Raw genomic sequence first — 21,741 nt, 5'->3', positions numbered from 1 at the left:
ACTTATACATTTTAAACGTCCTGCTTTGCACAAATAAATTAGCTTGTAAGTTGTACGTACATTTTTCAACATAGTGTACTTACGGCAAAGCTCATTGCCCTCAGAACAAATACCAGGATTTCCCATCACCACCAATATCATGGCTGTCAGTTCGTTGTTTTGCTTGATATTTCGCTTTTTGCTCTGTGGGTGTTCGTGTTTTGTAGGAAGCTGTGCGGGCAGTACCGACATTCGCTTTGTTGTTCCAAGTTTTGCCTAGCCTACCCATTTGCGTGCCGTGTGACAAGAAAAGCGAGCAGAGGGTTCAAGCTCGTGCATGCGCGTGTGAATGGTGATCGCGAAGTGATCGCGTCTGTCTCGCGCTCTAAAGTGGGCACCTCCGGAGACTCCGGCGGATGCCCATTTTTTGCCAGCTGTGCTGCGTCGGAACACTGTGCCCTTGCACAGTGCGCAACGATCAGAAAGTTCCAGTTATACTGTTTTTCGGTGATTGTGGTTCCTACTGATTTGCACTGGAAGTGCTGGAAGCAGCGCAGCGTCACAGCAGGGCGTCACAATATGGGTCGTTGTCATCTGGTGCGTAAGGGTGTCCTGAAATAAGTTTGTAGCTTTTACAGTTGCTCTAAAAAAAGCAGGCGGGTAATGCATTTCTGCCTGAATACAAATACACTGTTCACATTCCTGCTGTCGTCTGCGGTTTACTTCCGCGCGAAAGAAAAGCGACGAAGGAAAAGTTTTAAAGCTTCCGTCCAAGAGCTCAGGTAGAAGCAGTAAAATTCCATACGCGGAACAAGAAGAAAACTTAAGCGCTCTACTTGGGTATATACAAAATTCCGTATATTTAAACGCGCAGATAAACGTTTGTAAATACGTCGACGCGTGCAGGTGTAGTTGACAAAAAAGTAGAGCTAGAACCATCTTTACTCTGACAAGAAAATTTCCTGATCGGGTGTACATAAAATGCCTACGCCAAGCATTTTACTAAATATTTCCATGTAACTACCGCCACGCCACCCGTTTTGTCAATTCTTTAAATAACTGCGGCAGTTTACATCTGAAAGTACCCCTCCCAGTGAGGCACATTGCAACTTCTGTTGCGCATATAGTACTAATGTAGTAATGTGCGAAATAAGCAGTGTGGCTCTGTTGCTACATATTGGAGTCCTAAGTAAGGCAACATAACAATTTGCAATGCCTGCCTCGTAAATTTGTACCACAGCAGTGTAGCAGTGGTACAAGTTCACGCAGGTTCAATGCGTGATCGTGCTGCCAATTTACTAGACGTCACAATGATGCTTTGCCATTTTTTGTATGTAGAGGATTTTTTAAGCTTATAAGTTAGCACTGCCAGCCATTTTGTGCCTTTTATGTCTTGCTTCTGTAATCTTTTTGTTGATGCTCTACCGATTTCAGCAGATATTCAAAAGAATTTTCTTTAAGCAGGCAGTTAAAAAATTAAAATGAATTTCTGCCGCAGTGTCCACACTTCATTCTTGAAACTGTCTGATAAAGAAACATAAACAGTAGAAAACCTAATATATTTTCAGCTTACCTGTGCATGTAGCCATAGTAGACATAAATGTCATCAATACTAGCAATTCACAGTACTCTCCAGCACATGAATTTACCCTGCAGCGCAGTTGCCTTTGAGATCTGCATCACCGTTTTTATTTTACTTGTTCTTGGTAACTGCCATTTCTTGGTTTTAAAGGGAGCTTAAAGTACCTCTGATCAAAATGGCACTTTCCTTGCATTTGAGGCTTTCCTGCACACATTCGTATTGCTAACATTCTGGGCATTGCAGGGGTGTGCCTGGTGCCACATGTGTAAAGCTCTCACAGCTCACTACATAGTCATGCTCATCCTGTTGTAATATCCCAGCTTGCTGTGCTCTCGTAAATATGCACCTCCCTCACATGAGGAATGTGCCGATGGAGACATTTAATCTGTTGCAAGGGTGCAACAAAGCCATGAGAGTGCAGAAAAAAAAAAAAAAAAATGTGTACATGTCAATACTTAAAGGGTCCCTGAACCACTTTTTATCAAAGTGGAAAAAGGCATTTGAAGTGAAAATAGGCTATTTCAGAAATATTTTGATAAAAAAGTAGTTAAATGCGTTCAGTAGAAGTGAAGTTATTGACAATCAGACACGGCCTCCACTGTGCTCCCGTTCCTTCTTCAATGCCTTCCACTGCGAAGGCTACGGCACAGTGGGGCGTGCCCGCAACACTCTGCCTTCTTAATGTCACCGTGGTGCGCAATTCAAATTTAATTTTGGATGTTAACGTAGACACCATGACTTCCGCCTTTGGTGCCTACGACGCGCTAAACATAGGCCAAATGCTGTTGTCCTTAGCGAGCCGCAGTGTACTTAGCCAGTGGACTTGTGGCGGCACCCCATGACAGCCACAGTGTCTATGCCATGTAGCCGGCCACAGCTTGATGTCAGCTAAAAGCAACCATCTAAGGGAAGGACGAAATAGTGCATCCGATGACAAAATAGTGCATCTTGAAGAGAGTGAGGACAGAGCGTTTGAGAGAAAAGTGACTTCGCAATCCGCTTGCAAGCTCCACGTACTGTGTACAACAGCAAGGTTTGGCTGAGATGGTGACAGCAGTGTGTGGTACCCGCAGACTATGTTATTTTACTAAGCCCGAGGAGTGGTTCAGGGCCCCTTTAAAGAGCTCAGCAAATCTAATAGCTGTTTTATCCCTAAAACCTGGGCAAGTTTTTCAGTAACTGCAAACACTTTAATTGAGCTGGGCTGCAGAGCATATGATCTGTGGGCCGCGTGCTGCCCTTGAGCAGACATTTAGCAGCCCGTAGACAATGACACACACTATTGTGTGCATGGTGCTGCAATTAGCACATGCCCATATATATATATATATATATATATATATATATATATATATATATATATAGATGAAATAAAGAAACGATAAATTAATGGAAATTAAAGTGGATGAAAAAACAACTTGCCGCAGGTGGGAACCGAACCCACAACCTTCACATTTCACGTGCGATGCTCTACCAATTGAGCTACCGCGGTGCTGTTTCCCCATCCACTTTCTTAGGTGTTTATGTGTACTAGTAGAACTCTGGGAGTGTTAGCCAGCGCCCTATATATATATATATATATAAAATGGCACTGTTGCTACGAAATATGCGACACGGCATGAACCGTTGGTGGCATCAAGCAAATTTAAAGAAGGAAATGATGCGGGAGTGTGGGATCTTTTGTTACGTATAGTTAAGGGTATGCGACTGATGGATGTACTTGTCAAGTTAATAACGGCAAGACTGCATTATTGGCACAACGTCCATAATTGAATTGAACATATGTTTTCCCAGTATGCTTTGACTGAATGATCACGGGTGGTACACCTGTGAATTGATACTTTTGCTTTTGTGTCTTTGCCTGTCTCTTTAACGTTCACAAATGTTTGCTCCCCCTGCAACGCATTGTAAGCTTCAATTGAGGTTCTTTCAATCTGTTAACATTGGTACTCTTGACGTAGTTCGTTTTATGCATAGGAGGATACAAAGGGCATGTCTCTCTTCGTCAGCACACATTAAGGAGCTTGTAAGAAAATAATGAGGGCTTGACAGACTGATTTCTTGACATGATGCTAACCCGAAGGTATTCAAATGCGCATGTAGCCACGTCTCATCCTTTTGAATTATGAAAGATACTATCCATCTTGTATTTAAAATCTGCAAAAGAAGTATAGTCTTCTCCAATAATTCTTAGCATCAGATAATGCTTTACAATTCGAAGATAAACATTCATTCCATGGAGAGGAAAACATAACGCCAAATGGGCAGAGCTCCAACAGTGTTTGAAGACATTTGAAGGTGAGAAACAGGACAATCACCTATTTGGTGACCATCTTTTGGTCATGCTGGAATACTGCAACTACGCAATGTAGCTGGAGCTCGTTGACCTGTCAGAGCCAAATAGCCCACACCAGGAGCAGCCCTTCCTTCGGTTTTATAGGAACCTTATAAAACAATTGCAGAACCACAGCTAACAAAATGCCTTGAAACTGGCCTCTCTCTTTGGAAGCACCTACGTCTGTAAGCAGATGGTCTCTTTCGTGACTGTATTTTCATCCTGTGTACTTCCAATGATAGTGCACTGAACCAATCCTGAAGGTCGTGATATCACTTATGCATACACCAAGTACTCAAGAACTATGTAGTGAACTGTTACCAGTAATTCATTGTAATGTGAGCAAAAATGTGTTGGAGCTGATGCAATGAAGAAGCATTGTACTAATATTTTTTTTTTGGCTGCTGGCACTGCCAGCACCAAGCATGATGATGTTAAGAAGGTTTAGTGCAATGTAGATACAGTAATTGTACTGTGCATGGTGTACCACTGTAAAAAAAAACATTATAGCACATGCATATTTGCCCCCAGATATGTCTACTGTCAATATATAATAATTGAAATTTTATCATAGTTGTATATGACATCATTGTCAAGCATTGGTTGTCATAGTTGGCTGATAAATTCATGTGATTATGAATAATGACAACAAACTTTGTAATTATTAGCAGGACCAAACAAAATGGTTTTGTAGAATTAGTTCAGCACATTCTTGACCAAGGGCATTATTCTTGAGCAATAAATTGGAGATACTTTCACTTCCTAGAGATTTCACATGACTAGTGCCAGATGCATTGGCACCTGCTGAAGATGGCATTCCTGGCTCAATGCTGAGCATGCTGTCTTAACACAGTGCCAGGAGTGTTTTCACCCATAAACGCTGATTCCTACAGTGCTAGCTCTGCGAACTCTCTTGAAAGTGAAAGTATCCGAAAGCGATTGCTCAAAAATACCGCCCCAAGGTTCACCTAGCTGCACTGTTCTAACTGGTCTGAGCATAGGCATAAACATTTTTCTGACATCTTGTATTTTTGGTGGAGGATATTCGCCAAATTATAAGTGGTGTGCCTTACAAATAATTCTGACATTGTTTTAGTGTAAACAGTGTCAGAATTATTTGTACGACACACCACTTATAATTTGACAAAAATTGTTTAAACTAAAACAACAAGCACTCACACACAATGTACAGTGCTCACGGAATGAAATGGGACACGGAACATTTAGTAGAACCATACATGTGTGCAAAGTACGCGAGAGCACCATGTCATGTCGCTAAGAATTTGGTCACCAAAGGTGACGAGGACTCTGATGTAAGTGTACGCGCCGGAATTACGTCGATGTGACACGAACTGTAGCCGGTTGAAACGAAAGTATGCGCATTACTTAGCCCTAAATTGACGCGTTTCATTCCGTGAGCACTGTACAAGTGTAATGCTCATCAGTGTTAGTGTTGCTATTGCTACCGTTCGTTCCCTCATTGCCCGACTTAGGGATCAGCTGACCATCTTTCTCATTATAAGGTGAAAGTGCAGTATTCTCTGACCCTTGGGCACTGTTCGTACCTGCCTTTGTGACAATTTTTTGGGGGTCTCAAAATGATTGATTCACTTCTTGGCAAAGATCTGACAGCCCTGTTCTCAGTTGCTTAGCCAAAGTGGCGTGGGCACCCTGCAACTGTGTTTTCAGCTTTTAATTTCTGCATGTCTTGGAATAAAGTAAATGTGTCTTGTTTATTCAAATTTAAAGGACTACCAACACAAAAATCTTGTATCTTGTAGAAGTGCCCGAAAGCTGGGAGCCTTTGAACATTTATTAAGATAACTTAATCACCATATTTGATCTCTCTTCTATCTTCCTCTTCTTTGCTTCCTTGACCGCGTTGTTATCCGTCTTCATCTTCATCTGCTTCCATTCCTGACCAGAGAATCTCATATCCTCCCCGCTTTCTGTTGTCATTCCTCCGTGGATGGTACGGAATAACGTTTTGGATGGAAGCTTCTTCTTTCTTCCCTCTCGGTCCTTCGTAATAAAGTTTTCAGGACCCTTGTTGCCTGGCTGTTTTAGTAAAAGATACAGGCCAGAGAATGGAGTCCTTGAATCAAGGCCTTTTTTCACCCAAATCCTGCTTCCCGGAGTTATATCCAGTATCTTGGACCGATTCCGTTCATCAAAGTTCCTTTTCATAGCACGGCGGTATCTGTGTTGGTGCTCTGTACACAGCGGCTTTTCCCGAAGTGTAACATTGTCTATAACCCTTAGTTCCTTATCGGCTGCAAGCCACACAGACCTTCCAAAAGCAACGAAATGAGGGCTACAGCCTAATGCAGCAGTGTAGGAATGGTTATGATGTGAAACAGCCACTTCTGACACACACTTCAAGCCGCCTTTGTAGTCACGGTAGACAGCCAAAAATGTCTTCAGGTCACGTATGACTCTCTCTTTAAGAGAATTGGCTTCTGGATGATACAGGATGGGAAAAAAAACCTAGTTCAATGCCGTGTTGCTGGGCCCAAGCATGAAGCTTGTCACTATGAAAAGCGGGACCATTGTTGGCGACAACAACTTTTACATTCCTAAATATATCCCTTTCAAGAAGCGAAATGATGCAGTTCGTGTCTTCCTTGCTGGGCTTAGCAGCCACAAATCTGGTGCATTCATTTATTGCCACCAGAAATGCTTAGGTCTTTCTGTAAAGCAGTGATTTGGGCTTGTTGGTAAGACATCGTGAGGCTTATAGCGCGTTAAAAAGACAAGGACGAAAGTGATAGCCTATGTGTGTCACGTCTCACTTTCGTCCTTGTCTTTTTTAACGCGCTATAAGCCTCACATTAGGTCTTTCTTACTCCTTCCCCTTTCTTTTTAAGTTTAGCGAAGTCAACATGAACTACTTTGAATGGGGTGTCAGAGTAGGTTGGTAAGACCACAAGGTTTTCACGAGATCTAATGTTGCCTTGTATATTTGGCATTCATGGCAAGTCTTGATGTACACAGCCACATCAGTTTTCATGATTTTCCAAATAAACTGTTGTGTCAGTTTTCGGTTGGTCCTCCAAAAACAGTTGTGCCCTCCCGACTTGGGACTATTATGATATATATGCAGTATGGCTGGAACATATGTCTCAGGTACATACACCCGGCCATTCTTTACTTCTAAGTCTTGTGTTCCCTCTCATTGCTTTGCCAAGTTTATGCTTTCGGTGCTCGCTGCTTAGGATAAATGAATTCTTGACAGCGCATCAGCATCCCGATGATTTACCCCAGGGCGATGCAGCACTTCGAAGGTGAATTGCTGGATCTCGCTGATTCATCGGGCCACCCTTTCTTTAGGCTGAGTTAGTTGAAGAGGGTGTGTCAAGGCTTGATTGTCAGTGTAGAGCTTAAAAGTGTGCCTTTCCAAGTAGCTCTTGAAATTCTTAGAGCCATGACTACTGCGAGTGCCTCTTTTTCTGTAGTCACGTAGTTCACCTGTGCTTTTGAAAGCGTGCAGGAGTAGTAGTCAATCACTTGTTGCCTTTCACTGGGCTTCCGTATGTCTTGTTAATAAAGAAGAGCGCCAATTGCATAATCTGATACCTCAGTATACAATTCGAAAGGCAAATTAAAGTCCAGCAATATGAGTATTGGGTCTGATGAAATGGTCCTAACGAGTTCAGCATAGCAATGTTCACTCTCTTCGGACCATATGAAAGGAACGTGTTTCTGCATTAAAGTTGTCAGGCACGTTGTCGTTGTAGCGTAATATTTAAGGAACGCTCGGAAGTGTCCTGGAAGTCCTAAGAATACTTGAAGAGAGTGCAAGGCATATGGTTTGACAAGTTGCGAGATAAGTTGCACAGTTTCCTCCTTGGTGCTCTTCGTTCCTCTATCGAAAACCCTGCTGAGGAAAATAACCTTCTGGCAAAAGAACTCGCTTTCCTTGATAATAATTTTCAGTCTTGCTTGACTGAGTGCTTCAAGGACTTCCAATAAAGGGATCACATGGTCATCCCTTGTTTTCGAGTACACAATTATATCATCAACATAGACACTGCCGAACTTTCGTACACAGGCTTTTAGAACCAAATTCATGATTTTTTGGAACCAGGCTCCAGAATTTTTCCACCTGAATGGTAGCCTGTTGTACTCGTATATTTCAAAAGGTGTAATAAATGCTGTGAACTTCTTTGTATCTTCTTTTTTAATGGAACCTGCCAGTATACTTTACACAGGCCTATTCTCGAGAAACATTCGCAGCCACCCGTGTCATCAGTAATTTCGTCTATGCGTGGCATTGGAAAAGGGAAGAGTTCCGTTTGCTTGTTAATTAATTGGTAGCCTGTGCATAAGCGAAGTGATCCATCTTTCTTGGGTACGATGGTTATTGATGAAGCAAATGGTGAAGTTGATGGTCTAATAATACCAGAATCGAACATTCCTTGAAGCTATTGTGTAAGCCAGAACTTCTTCTCTTAACTTAGGCTATATGGCTTTTCCCTCACAACGGACACACCTCACAACTAAAATGGAACTTCTATAGTCGTCGTAGGTGGTAGGTATGGGCCCACACATATTAATTGTGGAAAGTTAGATGCAACATCTTCAGAACATGACACAGTTCTTCTTGTCTTCTCAATGGTTGCACAATTTCTGCTTTGTACATCTGTAGTGATCACGTCATTCCACAGTATAGTAATCTTTAAATGGTTCATGTCTGGTCTTGATAAGAGAAAATCAAACTCGCCTCCAGACAATACCAAAATTTCTGTTGTGATCTCATGGTCTCTAATCTAAACCTTTGCGTCTGTCCATTGCTTCAACTCCTCTGAGGCTCTATCATAACTGTAGACTTGAACTGACTTTCCTGTGGTAATGTTCGCCTCATATACAATTTTTGCATTTATGAGGATGATTCATGCGCCAGTGTCTGTGAGTGTCTGTGAGTGCTGTCATTTTTTATCCATATACAAGCATAGGGCCAAAAAGAATGTTTGTCATAACAATAAAGATACTCTGGTTTTGATAGCTTCATTGTCATTGCAATGTGGCTTCATAACGGGTTCCTCGCATTCAGTCAATTTCCTTTGTGAAATTGAGGTCTCGCAATGATGCATATACATTGGGTTACTTGGCACATTTCTCATAACCGATTTGTCTGTCCTCTGCCTTGTTGTCGAGCATTTTCGACAGAAAGTGGTGCGTCTGAGATTATGACATATCTTAATAAGTAGAGAAGGTCATCTGTGATGGAAGGTCACCTGATTTGAACCTATTGTCGACATTCATGTCTCATTCCGAACATGACAAGTGGCACCACTGATGATTCGGGAAGCATGGGTTCTGCTATTTGCAACAGACAGCGCTTTTCAAAAAATTAATTCAAAAGACCCTCATCTTTCTGGTTATAAGCAATCGCCTTGTCCAACAAGTGAAGTGGATTTCCTCTAAATGCATACAGAAAGCTCTCCCTCCATGCCTTTATTTAAATTATGGGGTTTTACGTGCCAAAACCACTTTCTGATTATGAGGCATGCCGTAGTAGAGGACTCCGGAAATTTCGACCACCTGGGGTTCTTTAACGTGCACCTAAAACTAAGTGCACAGGTGTTTTCGCATTTCGCCCCCATCGAAATGCGGCCGCCGTGACCGGGATTCGATCCCGCGAACTCATGCTCAGCAGCCCAACACCATAGCCACTGAGCAACCACGGCGGGTCCCTCCATGCCTTCCACGACTGCTTCTTGTGCTCGGAGATGCGAAGGTCGAACCATTTATTAGCATTTCCTCCAAGGTACTTCCGCAGGTGAAACATGTGATCAGTATCGATGTACCAGTTATTGTGTTCGCAAGCGTACTCATAGTAGTCGAGCTATGTAGTGACGCTAGACTAAACATTGTCGAATGGCTTAGGTTCCACTGGTAATTCAAATCTTCTGTAATTTGCAAGAGCAGATATAAAAGCTTTCTGCTGCTGAGTTTGTTCCATTTGTATTGCGGCAAGCTTGGCAAATGCATCTGAGAGATTAATGGGAGACGAAGGCATGCTTACGGTTGTGTTACAGCTTGCAGAAAGACCATGGCTTGTCTAAAGGGCTTGTTCGCTCAGTCCCACATTGATTTTTGCAGCACCTTTAGCGATGACATCTTCCATTGTAGTATTGGTCCTGGTGACGATGACGTTGAGCAGAGCTAGGGTGGGGATCTCGTCTTGTGCACAAGCGAAGTCCTCCCCACCCGGCTTGTAGCCTGTGATGACTGGCTGGCCTCCTTGCTGCGTCATGTAGAACATCACCCTCATGTCGAAGTCTGTAGCCGACTGCACCAAAATGTAGAAATTCCCGAAAGCTGGGAGCCTTTGAGCATTTATTAAGATAACTTAATCACCATATTTGCTCTCTGTTCTATCTTCCTCTTCTTTGCTTCCTTGACTGTCTTGTTATCTGTCTTCATCTTCATCTGCTTCTGTTCCTGACCAGGGAATCTTATATATCCTTCATTATTTTTGCTTTATGAAATAGCTGGCAATCCTGTAACAACAGTATGATGCCAGAATTCATTGAACACACAACATATTGTTGATAAGATCCTCATATAATGCTAAATGCAGTGCAGATTCTTTGGTGTAAGGTGTGTTTACAAAGATTCCTCTTTACATCATAAAAACTGAAGGTAACGCTAAAGTGCGATCGCATTCTGCGGGTGCACATGCCAGTCAGGCTGATGCAGTGGCCGCAAGCCACACAATTACCGTGTCACGAAAACCTTGGCAAACACAGCATTGGTAATTTTTTTCATCTTTCACTCTGTGCTTCTCTGCATTCGATGCAGGATAAGTATGGTCCTCTGCTGTTGTTTCTCACAGACTGTATAGCGCCATTCTCACCTTTTGTCTCCATTATCCCATCATCTAGAGGTTTTAATAAGACAGGAATGGTGGTTTCGACCACTGCACAGACCCATGCATCAGCGATTTTACGTGACCACCACTCCTTTATTTTCGTGACTTGTAGGAGAACCCTTCTAACACACTATGCAAGAAGCCATGCTTCATTTGGCATGCGATTTGAATTCGTTGCATTATAAGATGATATAATTAATGACTTGCTGTGCATTTTGGAAATTCGGGCCTCGTGTCATGTGTACAGAGTCGGCAACTATATAATATAGCAAAGAAAAAAAAGATGGGTCTAAAAGTTTTGTGTCAGTTCTCTTTTGAAAAGGAGCGGCATGCCCATTTTTCCTTTTTGAAGTGGAACTTTGTTTATGCACTAAAGCACACAAACCCTACAGTGAAAGAAAACTGATTTGTCTACAGCAAGGCACATGCACTTATGTACAATCAGGAAAGGAAATGGAAAATAAATTGCAAAAAAATGCTGTGACACTTTGATAATGCCTGGGAAAGCCTCGGTCTTGCTAGGTCCTGCTGTTATTACTAACCATGATCGTAGCATCAGATAGGTGACATGCCAGGTACATGTCGCTGCGTGGATATTATGAATAGTGCTTCATGGATCTCTTTTATTCTTATTTCTTGAGATACCATCAGTTGTAGGAATGTGGAATTTATTTATTTGTATATGCATTCTGAGTCATCTTTAGCAGTGGTTAAATTTTTTAAAATGGACACAGGTGTGGCAGTTATTTGATGGGGGCAGTGAACAAGGAGCTGCATGGCCTCGGTTGGAGCACCCGTGTGGCTACTGTCGGTCTGAGCCGGGCGCAGCCGTCTGGTGGCCAAAATGAGCTAGGCCATGGCCATATGGCTGCTGCTGCCCAGCGGGGCCGGGTCGCTGCTGGTGCCACTGCTGCTGGCATGTTGCTTGCCAGGCCCAGTGGCTGCCAAGCCATCGGACACCTGCAACCGTCATCGCAAGATCCTTACTGCTCCCTGGGGCATCATCACTGATGGCAACGACAGCTACCGTAATGACTCGCACTGCGAGTGGCTCATTAGAGGTGGGTGGCAGGCGACCAATAGCTGTTTCTGTTTGCATGCTTTGCCTATTTACAATAAAATTTTTAACCTTGATGATATGCAGTGTTTAATTTTATAAAAGGCAGAAGCGAGCTAGAAACAAAAATAGTGCTTTTTCTACTTCTATAAAGCCACTTAAACACTTCTGCATGTTCATGTCTCCTGGAGACCATTAACATATTATTTCTTTATTTTTGTTTTAGGGTAGCGGTGTCGAAGAACGTGGCATAAGTTTGCACACATCCCTTTCCTGCAAGCTTGCACCATGATTATTGCATTTCTTAATGTTACCTACACTTCTTAAATTGTGTTTCCTATGTTCCTGCTTTGGTTCTCCCTCTATGGCTGAATGGTCAACAATACTAGGGATGCACGAATATTCAAAACTTTCGAATAACAAACTGAATAGTGTCCTATTTGATTTGGTCTTTGAATTGATTAGCCACTATTCATAAATGCAAATATTTTTCGGATACTTTTTGAATATTTCAGAATGTCAACTTCGCACAGATATACATAAAACTTAAGCAGAAGCACAGTAAATATTCACGCCCGCAGGCATAGTATAGACATAAAACATGAGAACTTGCTTAGCGGAACAGGCTATGTCAATTAGGTAGCCATACTTTACAGGCTGTACAATCATTCGCACTTTCTGAAGAGCCCTGTGCATGTGAAGAAACTACTTGTTTGGCAACAATGCGACATTTATGCTTTTAATAAACAACCCTTCATAACATACTACTTAATCACAGAAACATGCTAACTTTCAGAATACTGGGTTGTGAACATTGTGTTAAATTAATTATGATAAAGGCTATCTATTATTTGAAAAGTACTCAATATTTGATTCATATTCAATTCAGTCTCAAAAATCACTATTCGCACACCCCTAAACACTACATCTATAGGCAGTAAAATAGCTTGTTTCAAAAAGGGTCCTTTAAGCCGAGGTGATGTTGAAGTAAGTTCTTAAGTATTCCACTTTTGGTTTGGTTCTAAAATTGTCAATCTACCCTGCAGGGGCGTCTGCGTAAGCAAGCGTTTGGTGTGTTGCGACACCACGTACCCGAGCACACGAGGGTTGGACCCTCTCGCGTGTAGCCATGCGCGGCTTAACCGTGTCTGGGGAAAGGGGGATCCTGGGGGTTGAGCTGATGCTGGGTGTTTGGACCTTAAAGCCCCCCCGGCAGAGGCAACACACCTCTTCTGCCTTTGCTTCACATAGACCGCACTTCCAGACTGACCCACCTGGAGGAAATCGACAGTTGCCTTTTCCTGTCCTCCTCTCCAATCTTCGTCTTTTTCTCCCACTTTTCCATCTTTCCTGTCTTCTATTCATTTCTTTTAACTTCCTATTTTCTGGGCGGCAAGAGTTAACCTTGTGTAATATATCCAGTCTTGGGTATATATATATTAGGTTATAGTGGGAACGTACCGCTGGTGTGCGCAGAATAGAATTTTTCTAATCCTTTGACGTCCCAAGGTTGGGCTCCGAGGTGGGTGGTGGGCATTCCTGCCGAATGCAGTAATGCTACATATGGCTTCTGGTTTCCCCCCACTTCCTGATCGCTCCCTGAAGAGGGGGCACACTGATAAAACGTTCAACTTTCTGATGAAACCAAAAGAAATATTTCCCAAGTACCATGTAATATATAGTCAACATGAAACCAAGACAGTCCATACTATATCCCCATTTGTTGTCGCAAAATGTCTGACAGAAGCAATTGGCTCTGGTTACAAAGTAACTAAGATGAGAAGTGGCGACCTTCTGCAAACTGACAAAACTTGTTGCGTTTGGTGACATTCCTGTCTCTGTATAGGCCCCCACAGATCAGTGAACACTGTGCGTGGTGTCATTTCTGATGACGACCTCTTTGAACTCAGTGAAAGCGAGCTGTTGGATGGATGGCAAGACCAAAACGTGGTAAAGGTGCAACAAATTAAGTTAAGGCGCGATGATAAGGAAATTCCAACAAAGCATGTAATAATAACGTTTGGAACAAGTGAACTGCCTGATTCAATAGAGACCAGATATTGTAAACTTCGCGTACGACCGTACATTCCCAATCCGCACCAATGCTTCAAGTGTCAGCGTTTTGGGCATGGGTCTCAGAGCTGCCGAGGGCATGCTACTTGTGCAAAATGTGCATCTAAAGACCACACCTCAGACAACTGTTCTTCCGCAACCCACTGCACTAACTGTGACGGAGACCACCCCGCGTATTCGCAATCGTGCCCTGTTGTAGCTTTGACGGGGCAGCCGGACGAAAGGTTTACGGCATGAAGCCTAAACGGCCGGGGCGCGCAGTGCCGCAAGAAAGAGCCGGACTGCTTCAGTCGGGGACCAGACAAAGAATGCTCTTTTATTTCTGCGAGGGGAAACAGGAGGCAACTTGCAGCGTTTGGCGCTGAGTGGCGCCCTGACGTAAACGACCCAAAACCGAAACCAGAAGCTAACACAGGATACCACATCACCTCTCCCTTGAAAGGAAGAATGCTCTACTCGCTCTCCTCGCAACAAAAGTAAGTCATGAGTCAAAGAACACATGTTAGCACTGTAACACACATGTTTAGTGATGACATCTTTACACAATAGAAAATGACATCTTTGGCTTCCCCATTTAAGAAAACACACATGAAAACTGAATATGAACTATTGCACTCCAGTTCTGCAGAGTTTCAGTACCCGTCTTGGGAAGACGATGAGATGCAGCTTTGCACACACAGATCACACATGAAAAAAAATTCGCGAAGTACAAAAGTAGACAGTACAAACATCTGTGTGCCCCCTGAGACAGCACTGATTGGTGGCTCATTTGCCCTGAGCCTGACTCGAGACAGTCTCTGTGGCTGTCGTGGATTGGACATTGTGCGTAAAAGCACTTTACACTCCATAGTCCCCCCCGTAAGAATGCTAAGGACTTTTAATGTTTAAAAAAAAAAGCTTTTTGGCATGAAAGACAAATTCGTATGGCGGTCAGCACCATAGTAATGATGTGCGTACTGCACGATTACGCTACAAGAAATGTAATGTATCCCCTATACCAGTAGTAACTGGAAGAAAAGGTGGGAGACAATCATCAAGGGAAAGGTAGTCACTGGAGTGACTCTTTTCAGTGAATTTTCCAAGAAAATCCTGTAGTGCAGGGCATTTCACAAGTTTGGATGCATTCCATCGTTTGCCATTTTCAAGCGTGAAAGTATTGGGACCTACCCTATGGTAAATCTTAAATGGACCCGAGTATTTAGGACCGGACTTGCTCGAGTTACGTACTCGGACAAGATCTCCTGGACGAAATTGAGGGCATTTTGATGCACGACGACGGTCCACATATGTCTTAACACTTTTGGCATAAGAGCCAGATTCGCATGCAATCACCTCCTTAATAGTCTGGAAGCTATACTCGGTATCCTGATCCCAGACAAACAGTTGTCCTTGCTTTAGCAGTTTCCTAAGCGGCTCTACCAATTCAGCATACTGGGGAATCAGTTTAGCGTAGTATCGCGTGACACCAAGAAATGAATGCAGCGACTTCTTGTCAGTTGGCTGCGGTGCCTCAACAACTGACTGAACTTTGTTTTCCAGCGGCGAAATACCGTTTGCAGCGCAGACTTGCTCACGGAGAACCCGAGGTTGAGGACGCAGTTTCGCCGAGACTGGTTGCATTAAAGCTCGAAGATGAACGTCGTGGATGAAGTCATTTACAAGTTACGATTGTCCTGAGTACGACTGGGCGAACTCCGAGGGAGCGTTATGCGGAAGAGACAGAAACTGAACGCTTGGGTCAGCTGGAACTCCTGACACTTGTTGGCATGTAGCGAAATCAAGCTGCGTACGAGCAGGGGACTGTCGATGCTTTCGGTTCCTCGAACGGCAAACTGAAGTGAAATGTCCTACTTTTCCGCATGCACGGCAGGAAACGTGCTTGGCTGGACAGCCTGGATCAGATGCGATGTGGTGAGGTGAACCACATCGGTAGCAATGGCCCGCGATGTCTCGACTGGCTTCGCGGAGTTCAGGCTGTGCGCCATGTTGGCCGGCCTCCCCAGGTCGCGACTTTCCGCCATGCCGCCGAGCGCCATCTTGAAGCCGCCGGGTCGAGGGAGAAGGGTGGCGGGAACCGCCATCTTGCACGCCCGAGCGAGGAAGGTGATGGCTGTCAACGCCATCTTGGCGTTGCGTCGAGACGCGCTGAACAGACGAGCTGTTAAAGACTTCAAGTTCTTTGTGAACTTGTTGTACGGTTCGTCTGATTTCCTGGGCCTTCTTGAGCGTGAGGGACGCTCCTTCGTAGAGTAACCTTTCTCTAATTCTTGTTGATGCGACGCCTTGGAGGATTTGGTCGCGAAGGGACTCGTCGTGCCAAGCGCTGAACGCACAAGCAGGCGCTAGCCTTTGTAGCGCTGTGACGAAGTCCTGAAAGGTTTCTCCAGGTAGTTGCTTCCTGTCCCGGAAGATAATGCGGTGCACCAGGGGATTGATGCATTCTTCGTAGTGCTGGTCGAAGATGCGGAGAATGTCTTAGAACGGAGTACGTGTTTTTCCGTTTGCGACGCGAGGTCGTAGTAGAGACGCTGCCCCTCGAAGCCTAAGTTACTCAGTAAAATGGCCTTCTTCCTCTCGTCTTGTAGTGCCTCGCCTCCGGTTGCCTCGAGAAACATGCAAAAGTGCCGTTTCCACGTGAGCCACGGTACTGCAGGAGTACTGGGTAGCTGCAGGAAAGGCGGCATGGGGGGTACGAACGCCATGCTGGGCACCGAAAACAAAGGCGTAGGAGTTGCGGTTGACGGAGGAGACGTAGTTGCGGCGTCTTGCATGCCGGAAGCAGGATGAAGAGCAGAAGTACGGCAAGGGCACGTAGGAAGCAGAGTAATGGTTTACCTCGTCGCCAGTTTGTTGTAGCTTTGACGGGGCGGCCGGATGGAGGATTTGCGGCATGAGGCCTAAACGGCCGGGGCGCGCAGCGCCGCAAGAAAGAGCCGGACTGCTTCAGTAGAGGACCAGACAAAGAATGCTCTTTTATTTCTGCGAGGGAAAACAGGAGGCAACTTGCAGCGTTTGGCGCTGAGTGGCGCCCTGACGTAAACGACCCAAAACCGAAACCAGAAGCTAACACAGGATACCACATGCCCGTCATGGAAGAAAGAAAAGAAATAATTTAACTGAAGGTCAAACTAAACAGCTTTTTTCCAGAAGCCCGCAAGCGTTATTCTGTTCACAATCAATCGAATCCGTCCTACAGTGATGTGACATGCTGGAGGGCAGTGCCACATCCTCCAGCGGCCGTGCGAGTCACATGGAGTGTGACGCCGGTCACGCCATCAGCCCCCCTGCCACGAAGGGCCAGCAGACCTCTGGGCCTGCCGGTCCCAGGGCCACTGCTCGTGCAGACAGGACCGAAAAACCCCTGAGCGTGCCCGATGAGCAGGCGTCATCCAGCGCCTCTGAAGAGGCGATGGATGTAACAAACACTACTCCGGCGTCTGAGACACTGAAGGAACGGCGTAGCTCCGTGGAGCGCGCCAACAAAAAAGAAAAATCCCTTATCACGGGACCTGGAAAAATCTCGTGAGCTAACCTAATTGATTTCTCTTGACGCACACCACAAAACACTTCCAATATGGCCACACAGATAATGCATTGGAATGTGACAGATCTAATAAGCAATCTTGATGACATTTAGGAACTCCTTAACAAGTTTAATCCAAGGGTGCTGTGTGTGCAAGAGACACACCTCAATCATTCACACACTAACCTCAGACAATATGCAACTTACCACAAAGATAACAGTGGCGCTTTTGCCTCGTCAGGCGGTGTTGCTATAATAGTTGATAAGGGTATCGCCTGCCAGCATTTACATCTGCATACACTCCTTGAGGCAGTGGCAATCAGAGCTGTGCTGTTAAATAAGCTAGTCACAGTTAGCTCTCTGTACATGTCTCCCAGCCATCAGCTTTCCAGAACAGGATTCCAGGGCCGCTATTTTGTAGCTATGCCTTATGCCTTATTCTATGCTATTCTTATCATCCACCACACACGGCCGCCTGATCCCATTGATAATGTGGGCAGACCGTCGCTCTGACCACTGGCCAAGCGCGAAAAGCCTGAAAAAGCATAGAATAGGAAAAGGTATCGCTACAAAATACCGGCCCAGAGCTTTATCGCGGAACTCCCCGAACCTTACATTGTAGTAGGCGATTTAAATGCACATAACACCCTCTAAGGAGATTCTCAGTGTGATACGAGAGGGCGCTTATTAGAAAATTTCCTTTTATCCACAAGTGCATGCTTACTAAACAAGAAAGAACCCACATTCTGTAGCGTGGCAAACAAAACGTTCTCATCTATAGACTTAAGTATAACATCAAGTACACTCGTGCCATACCTGGAGTGGAACATGATCAAAAATCCATATGGGAGTGACCATTTCCCAATTGTCTTAAATTTAAAAAAAGGCGATAAGTGTTCTCCACATCTGCCCCGTTGGAAGGTCGACTGTGCTGACTGGAAACGATACAGAGAGCTGACACATTTGACCTGGGATGACATCTGTACTCTCTCAATCGATGATGCAGTGTCATATTTGACGGCATTTATAACTGATGCTGCATCAATATGTATCCCTGAAACGAATGGATCGCCCTCTAAATGACGTATTCCTTCGTGGAATGAGCAGTGTAAGGAAGCCCGTAAAAATCAAAATAAGACTTGGAGTCGCCTTCGCGACTGTCCAACTACCGAGAACTTGATCAGCTTCAAGAAAATAAAGTCGGAAGGTAGAAGAATGCCCCGCTGTGCCAAAAGGGAAAGCTGGCAAAAATACATCTCTAGTATTAATTCATATACAGACGAAAGAAAAGCCTGGATCAGGGTAAACAAAATAAAAGACTGCGGAACTCATCCTCTACCATTGGTAAATACACAAGGAGACACACTTATTGACTAAGCTGATTCTTTAGGGGTACATTTTGAAAAGATTTCTAGTTCATCCCACCACTCAGATACATTTCTGAGATACCGGCTACAAGCGGAGCTACTTCCCCTGGGTCGGAAAGGAAATAGTAATCAATTTCAGGCTGCACTAAATACCTGTAACAAGTCCGCTCCAGGAAGTGACAGAATATTGTATGAAATAATGAAACACCTACACCCTAAAACCCACAAAACACTACTGCCACTTTTCAACTCTGTCTTCTCTGCCGGCTGCATTCCATCCGCCTGGAAGGAAGCAATAATCATTCCAATACTAAAAGACGGCAAGGACCCGACTTCGGTCAACAGCTATAGGCCTATAGCCTTGACGAATTGCCTATGTAAACTGTTTGAGAAAATGGTTAACTGGCGTCTCCTTCATTTTCTTGAAAGTAACAAACTATTAGATCCCCTACAGTGTGACTTCAGGGAAGGTAGATCCACAACTGATCACCTTGTCCACATTGAGACGAATATTTGTGATGGTTTTGAGCATAAGCAAGCCTTTTTGTCAGTATTTATTGACATGGAGTAGGGTTGTGACACCATGTGGCCTTTCGGAATTCTCCGTGACCTGGTTGAGATGTGAGTACGGGGCAATTTGCGGAATGTCATCCAAAGTTATCTGTCTAACCGCACATCTGTGTCAGAGTTTGTGATGTGCTGTCTCGTTTATTTACACAGGAAACTGGTGTATAACAAGGTGGTGTGCTTAGCTGCACTCTATTCGTTGTAAAAATAAACTCGCTTTATGCTATCATACCACGTGGGTACAATGTTTTATTCTGTTTATGTGGATGATGTACAAATAGGTTTTGAATCATGTAGTATTTCCATCTGTGAGCGACATGTACAGCTTGGGCTAAACAAATTGTCAAAGTGGGCTCATGAGAATGGGTTCAAATTAAACCAGCAAAAAAGCATGTGTGTTCTCTTCTCGAACAAGAGAGGTATATTACCTGATCCCGCTGTTTACCTTAATCGACAACAGCTCCCTGTGAGCCATGAACATAAATTCTTGGGCCTCATTTCAGTCTCTAGATTAACATTTATCCCCCACTTTAAATATCTGAAGGCGAAGTGCATTAAGACAATGAATCTTCTGAAGCTCTTGTCCCGTACATCCTGGGGAAGTGACAGAAGGTGCCTTTTGAGCTTGCGCAAAGTCTGATAAGGTCACGCCTTGACTATGGTCCTATAGTGTGTAGCTCTGCTACACCTAGTGCCTCGAAGATGCTAGATTCGATTCACCACTTGGGTATCCGTCTTGCTACAGGTGCTTTCAGGACTAGTCCTGTAGAGAGCCTGTACGTTGAATCCAACGAATGGTCTCTAAGTCTACCAAGAACATATTTAACTTTCTTTTACGCCCTGAAAGTTAAATCAGATATTGAGCATCCATGCCATTTTACAATTCGTGACTTGTCCACTGCCAGGCTATTCCGTAACCGCCCAGCCACCACGCCTCCTCTGTCCCTCCGATGAGAAGCACTGTCAGAAGAAGCAGGCACCCCTCTTTTAGAGAATGTCCTAACGGCTCCTACTCGGCTTCCACCGCTTTGGGAGTGGCAAACTATCCAATGTGACATCTCTTTCTTAGAAATATCGAAACGAGCACCTGAGGCTCACATACATTCACATTTTCTTAAACTTAAAGAGAAGTATTCTTGTGCTGAATTTTACATAGATGCTTCGAAGTCTCCTGGTGGTGTTGCTTACACAGCTCTCGGACCCTCATTTTCAACATCTGGGGCACTAAACCCACACACATGTATCTTTACAGCGGAAGCATACGCTATACTCTCGGCTATTAAACACATAAGGCTCACAAATGTCGCTAAGGCTGTTCTCTTCACAGACTCATTAAGTGTCGTGAGAGTCCTGATTATGTTACGAAAACATAAGAGTTCTGTTTTGAATGAGTTGTATAACTTATTGTGCTCCGCAGATGTGTGCAACCAAGCTATTGTCTTATGCTGGGTACCCGGCCATAAAGGTATAAAAGGCAACGTAGCTGCTGACGAAAATGCTACGTCAGTGAGTTTTAGAGACACAGATAGTAATGTCCCCATCCCTGCCACAGACCTAAAGTCTTTTCTACGTCATAAACTGAGGAGTCCTTGGCAAGGAGAGTGGGATACACAAACATTGAATAAGCTACACGTGGTAAAGCCAAAACTAGGGAACTGGATAAGCAAGAAAACAGCACGATACAAGGAAACACTTCTTTGCCGATTAAGAATAGGACACACGGTACTCACTCTTACCTCTTGACTGGGGATGATCCTCTGACTTGTAGTAAGTGCGGCAGTAGTTTGACAGTTCTCCGTGCCCTGCAATAGAAACAGAGAGGAAAAAGTATTTCCGTTCTGCATATTGTGAAAATATACCTCTTCACTCTGCATTTTTTCTTAGCGATGAACCGCTTTTTAACCTGAAATTAGCCTTAAGACTTTTTAGCTGAAACAGATACTCTGAAAATCATTTGGGCAGGTAATTTTTAGCACACGACTAACAGCCCTTCTATTCAAGGGCTCTCTTGAAGCTCTAGTGTCACTGTCCATGTTTTGTTTTGTTGCATCATGTTTTTAACAAAACCCAATTTCCATCGCCCATGTCCCTAACTAATCAGTGTCATCATTTGAGTACCTATATATTTTATGCCATTTACAGCGACAGTTTTTAGGCCCTTTTGCAGCCATGTCACATCTACCATGATGAATTCACTGTCCACGTCATTCACAATACATTGTTAAAATTACCATTTGCCATGGCACTCTTTGGCCATACCTGGCCCTTGCGCCATTAAACACCACATATGAAAATTGTCAATCTAGTCTTGATGTTCATATTTGAGTAGTGATAAATATTTTTAAAAATTCAGAAAGTGAGCATAGGTTTTATTTCGTCTA

General features: G+C 44.0%; 1 protein-coding gene and 1 non-coding gene across 2 annotated transcripts in view; one reads left to right on the top strand and one right to left on the bottom strand.

Moving 5' to 3' along the window:
* The first annotated feature begins 26 nt into the window (after window positions 1–26).
* Megf8 (multiple EGF like domains 8) overlaps window positions 27–21,741 on the top strand; it is a 221,282-nt gene continuing 199,567 nt past the window's right edge. Inside the window, exons 1-2 of the mRNA XM_050196139.2 lie at window positions 27–576; window positions 11,508–11,834. Coding sequence (XP_050052096.1) covers window positions 11,630–11,834 — 205 coding nt within the window. The 5' untranslated portion in view covers window positions 27–576; window positions 11,508–11,629. The remainder of the gene's footprint in view (window positions 577–11,507; window positions 11,835–21,741) is intronic.
* Window positions 2,981–3,053, bottom strand: TRNAS-UGA (transfer RNA serine (anticodon UGA)). Its single transcript has one exon. It is a non-coding gene; the product is annotated as a tRNA-Ser (tRNA).

The sequence above is a fragment of the Dermacentor andersoni genome, chromosome 1, assembly GCF_023375885.2.
Source record: "Dermacentor andersoni chromosome 1, qqDerAnde1_hic_scaffold, whole genome shotgun sequence".
Taxonomy (NCBI): domain Eukaryota; kingdom Metazoa; phylum Arthropoda; class Arachnida; order Ixodida; family Ixodidae; genus Dermacentor; species Dermacentor andersoni.
The sequence above is the reverse complement of the archived record's forward strand: the minus strand, read 5'-3'. Positions and strand labels throughout refer to the sequence as shown.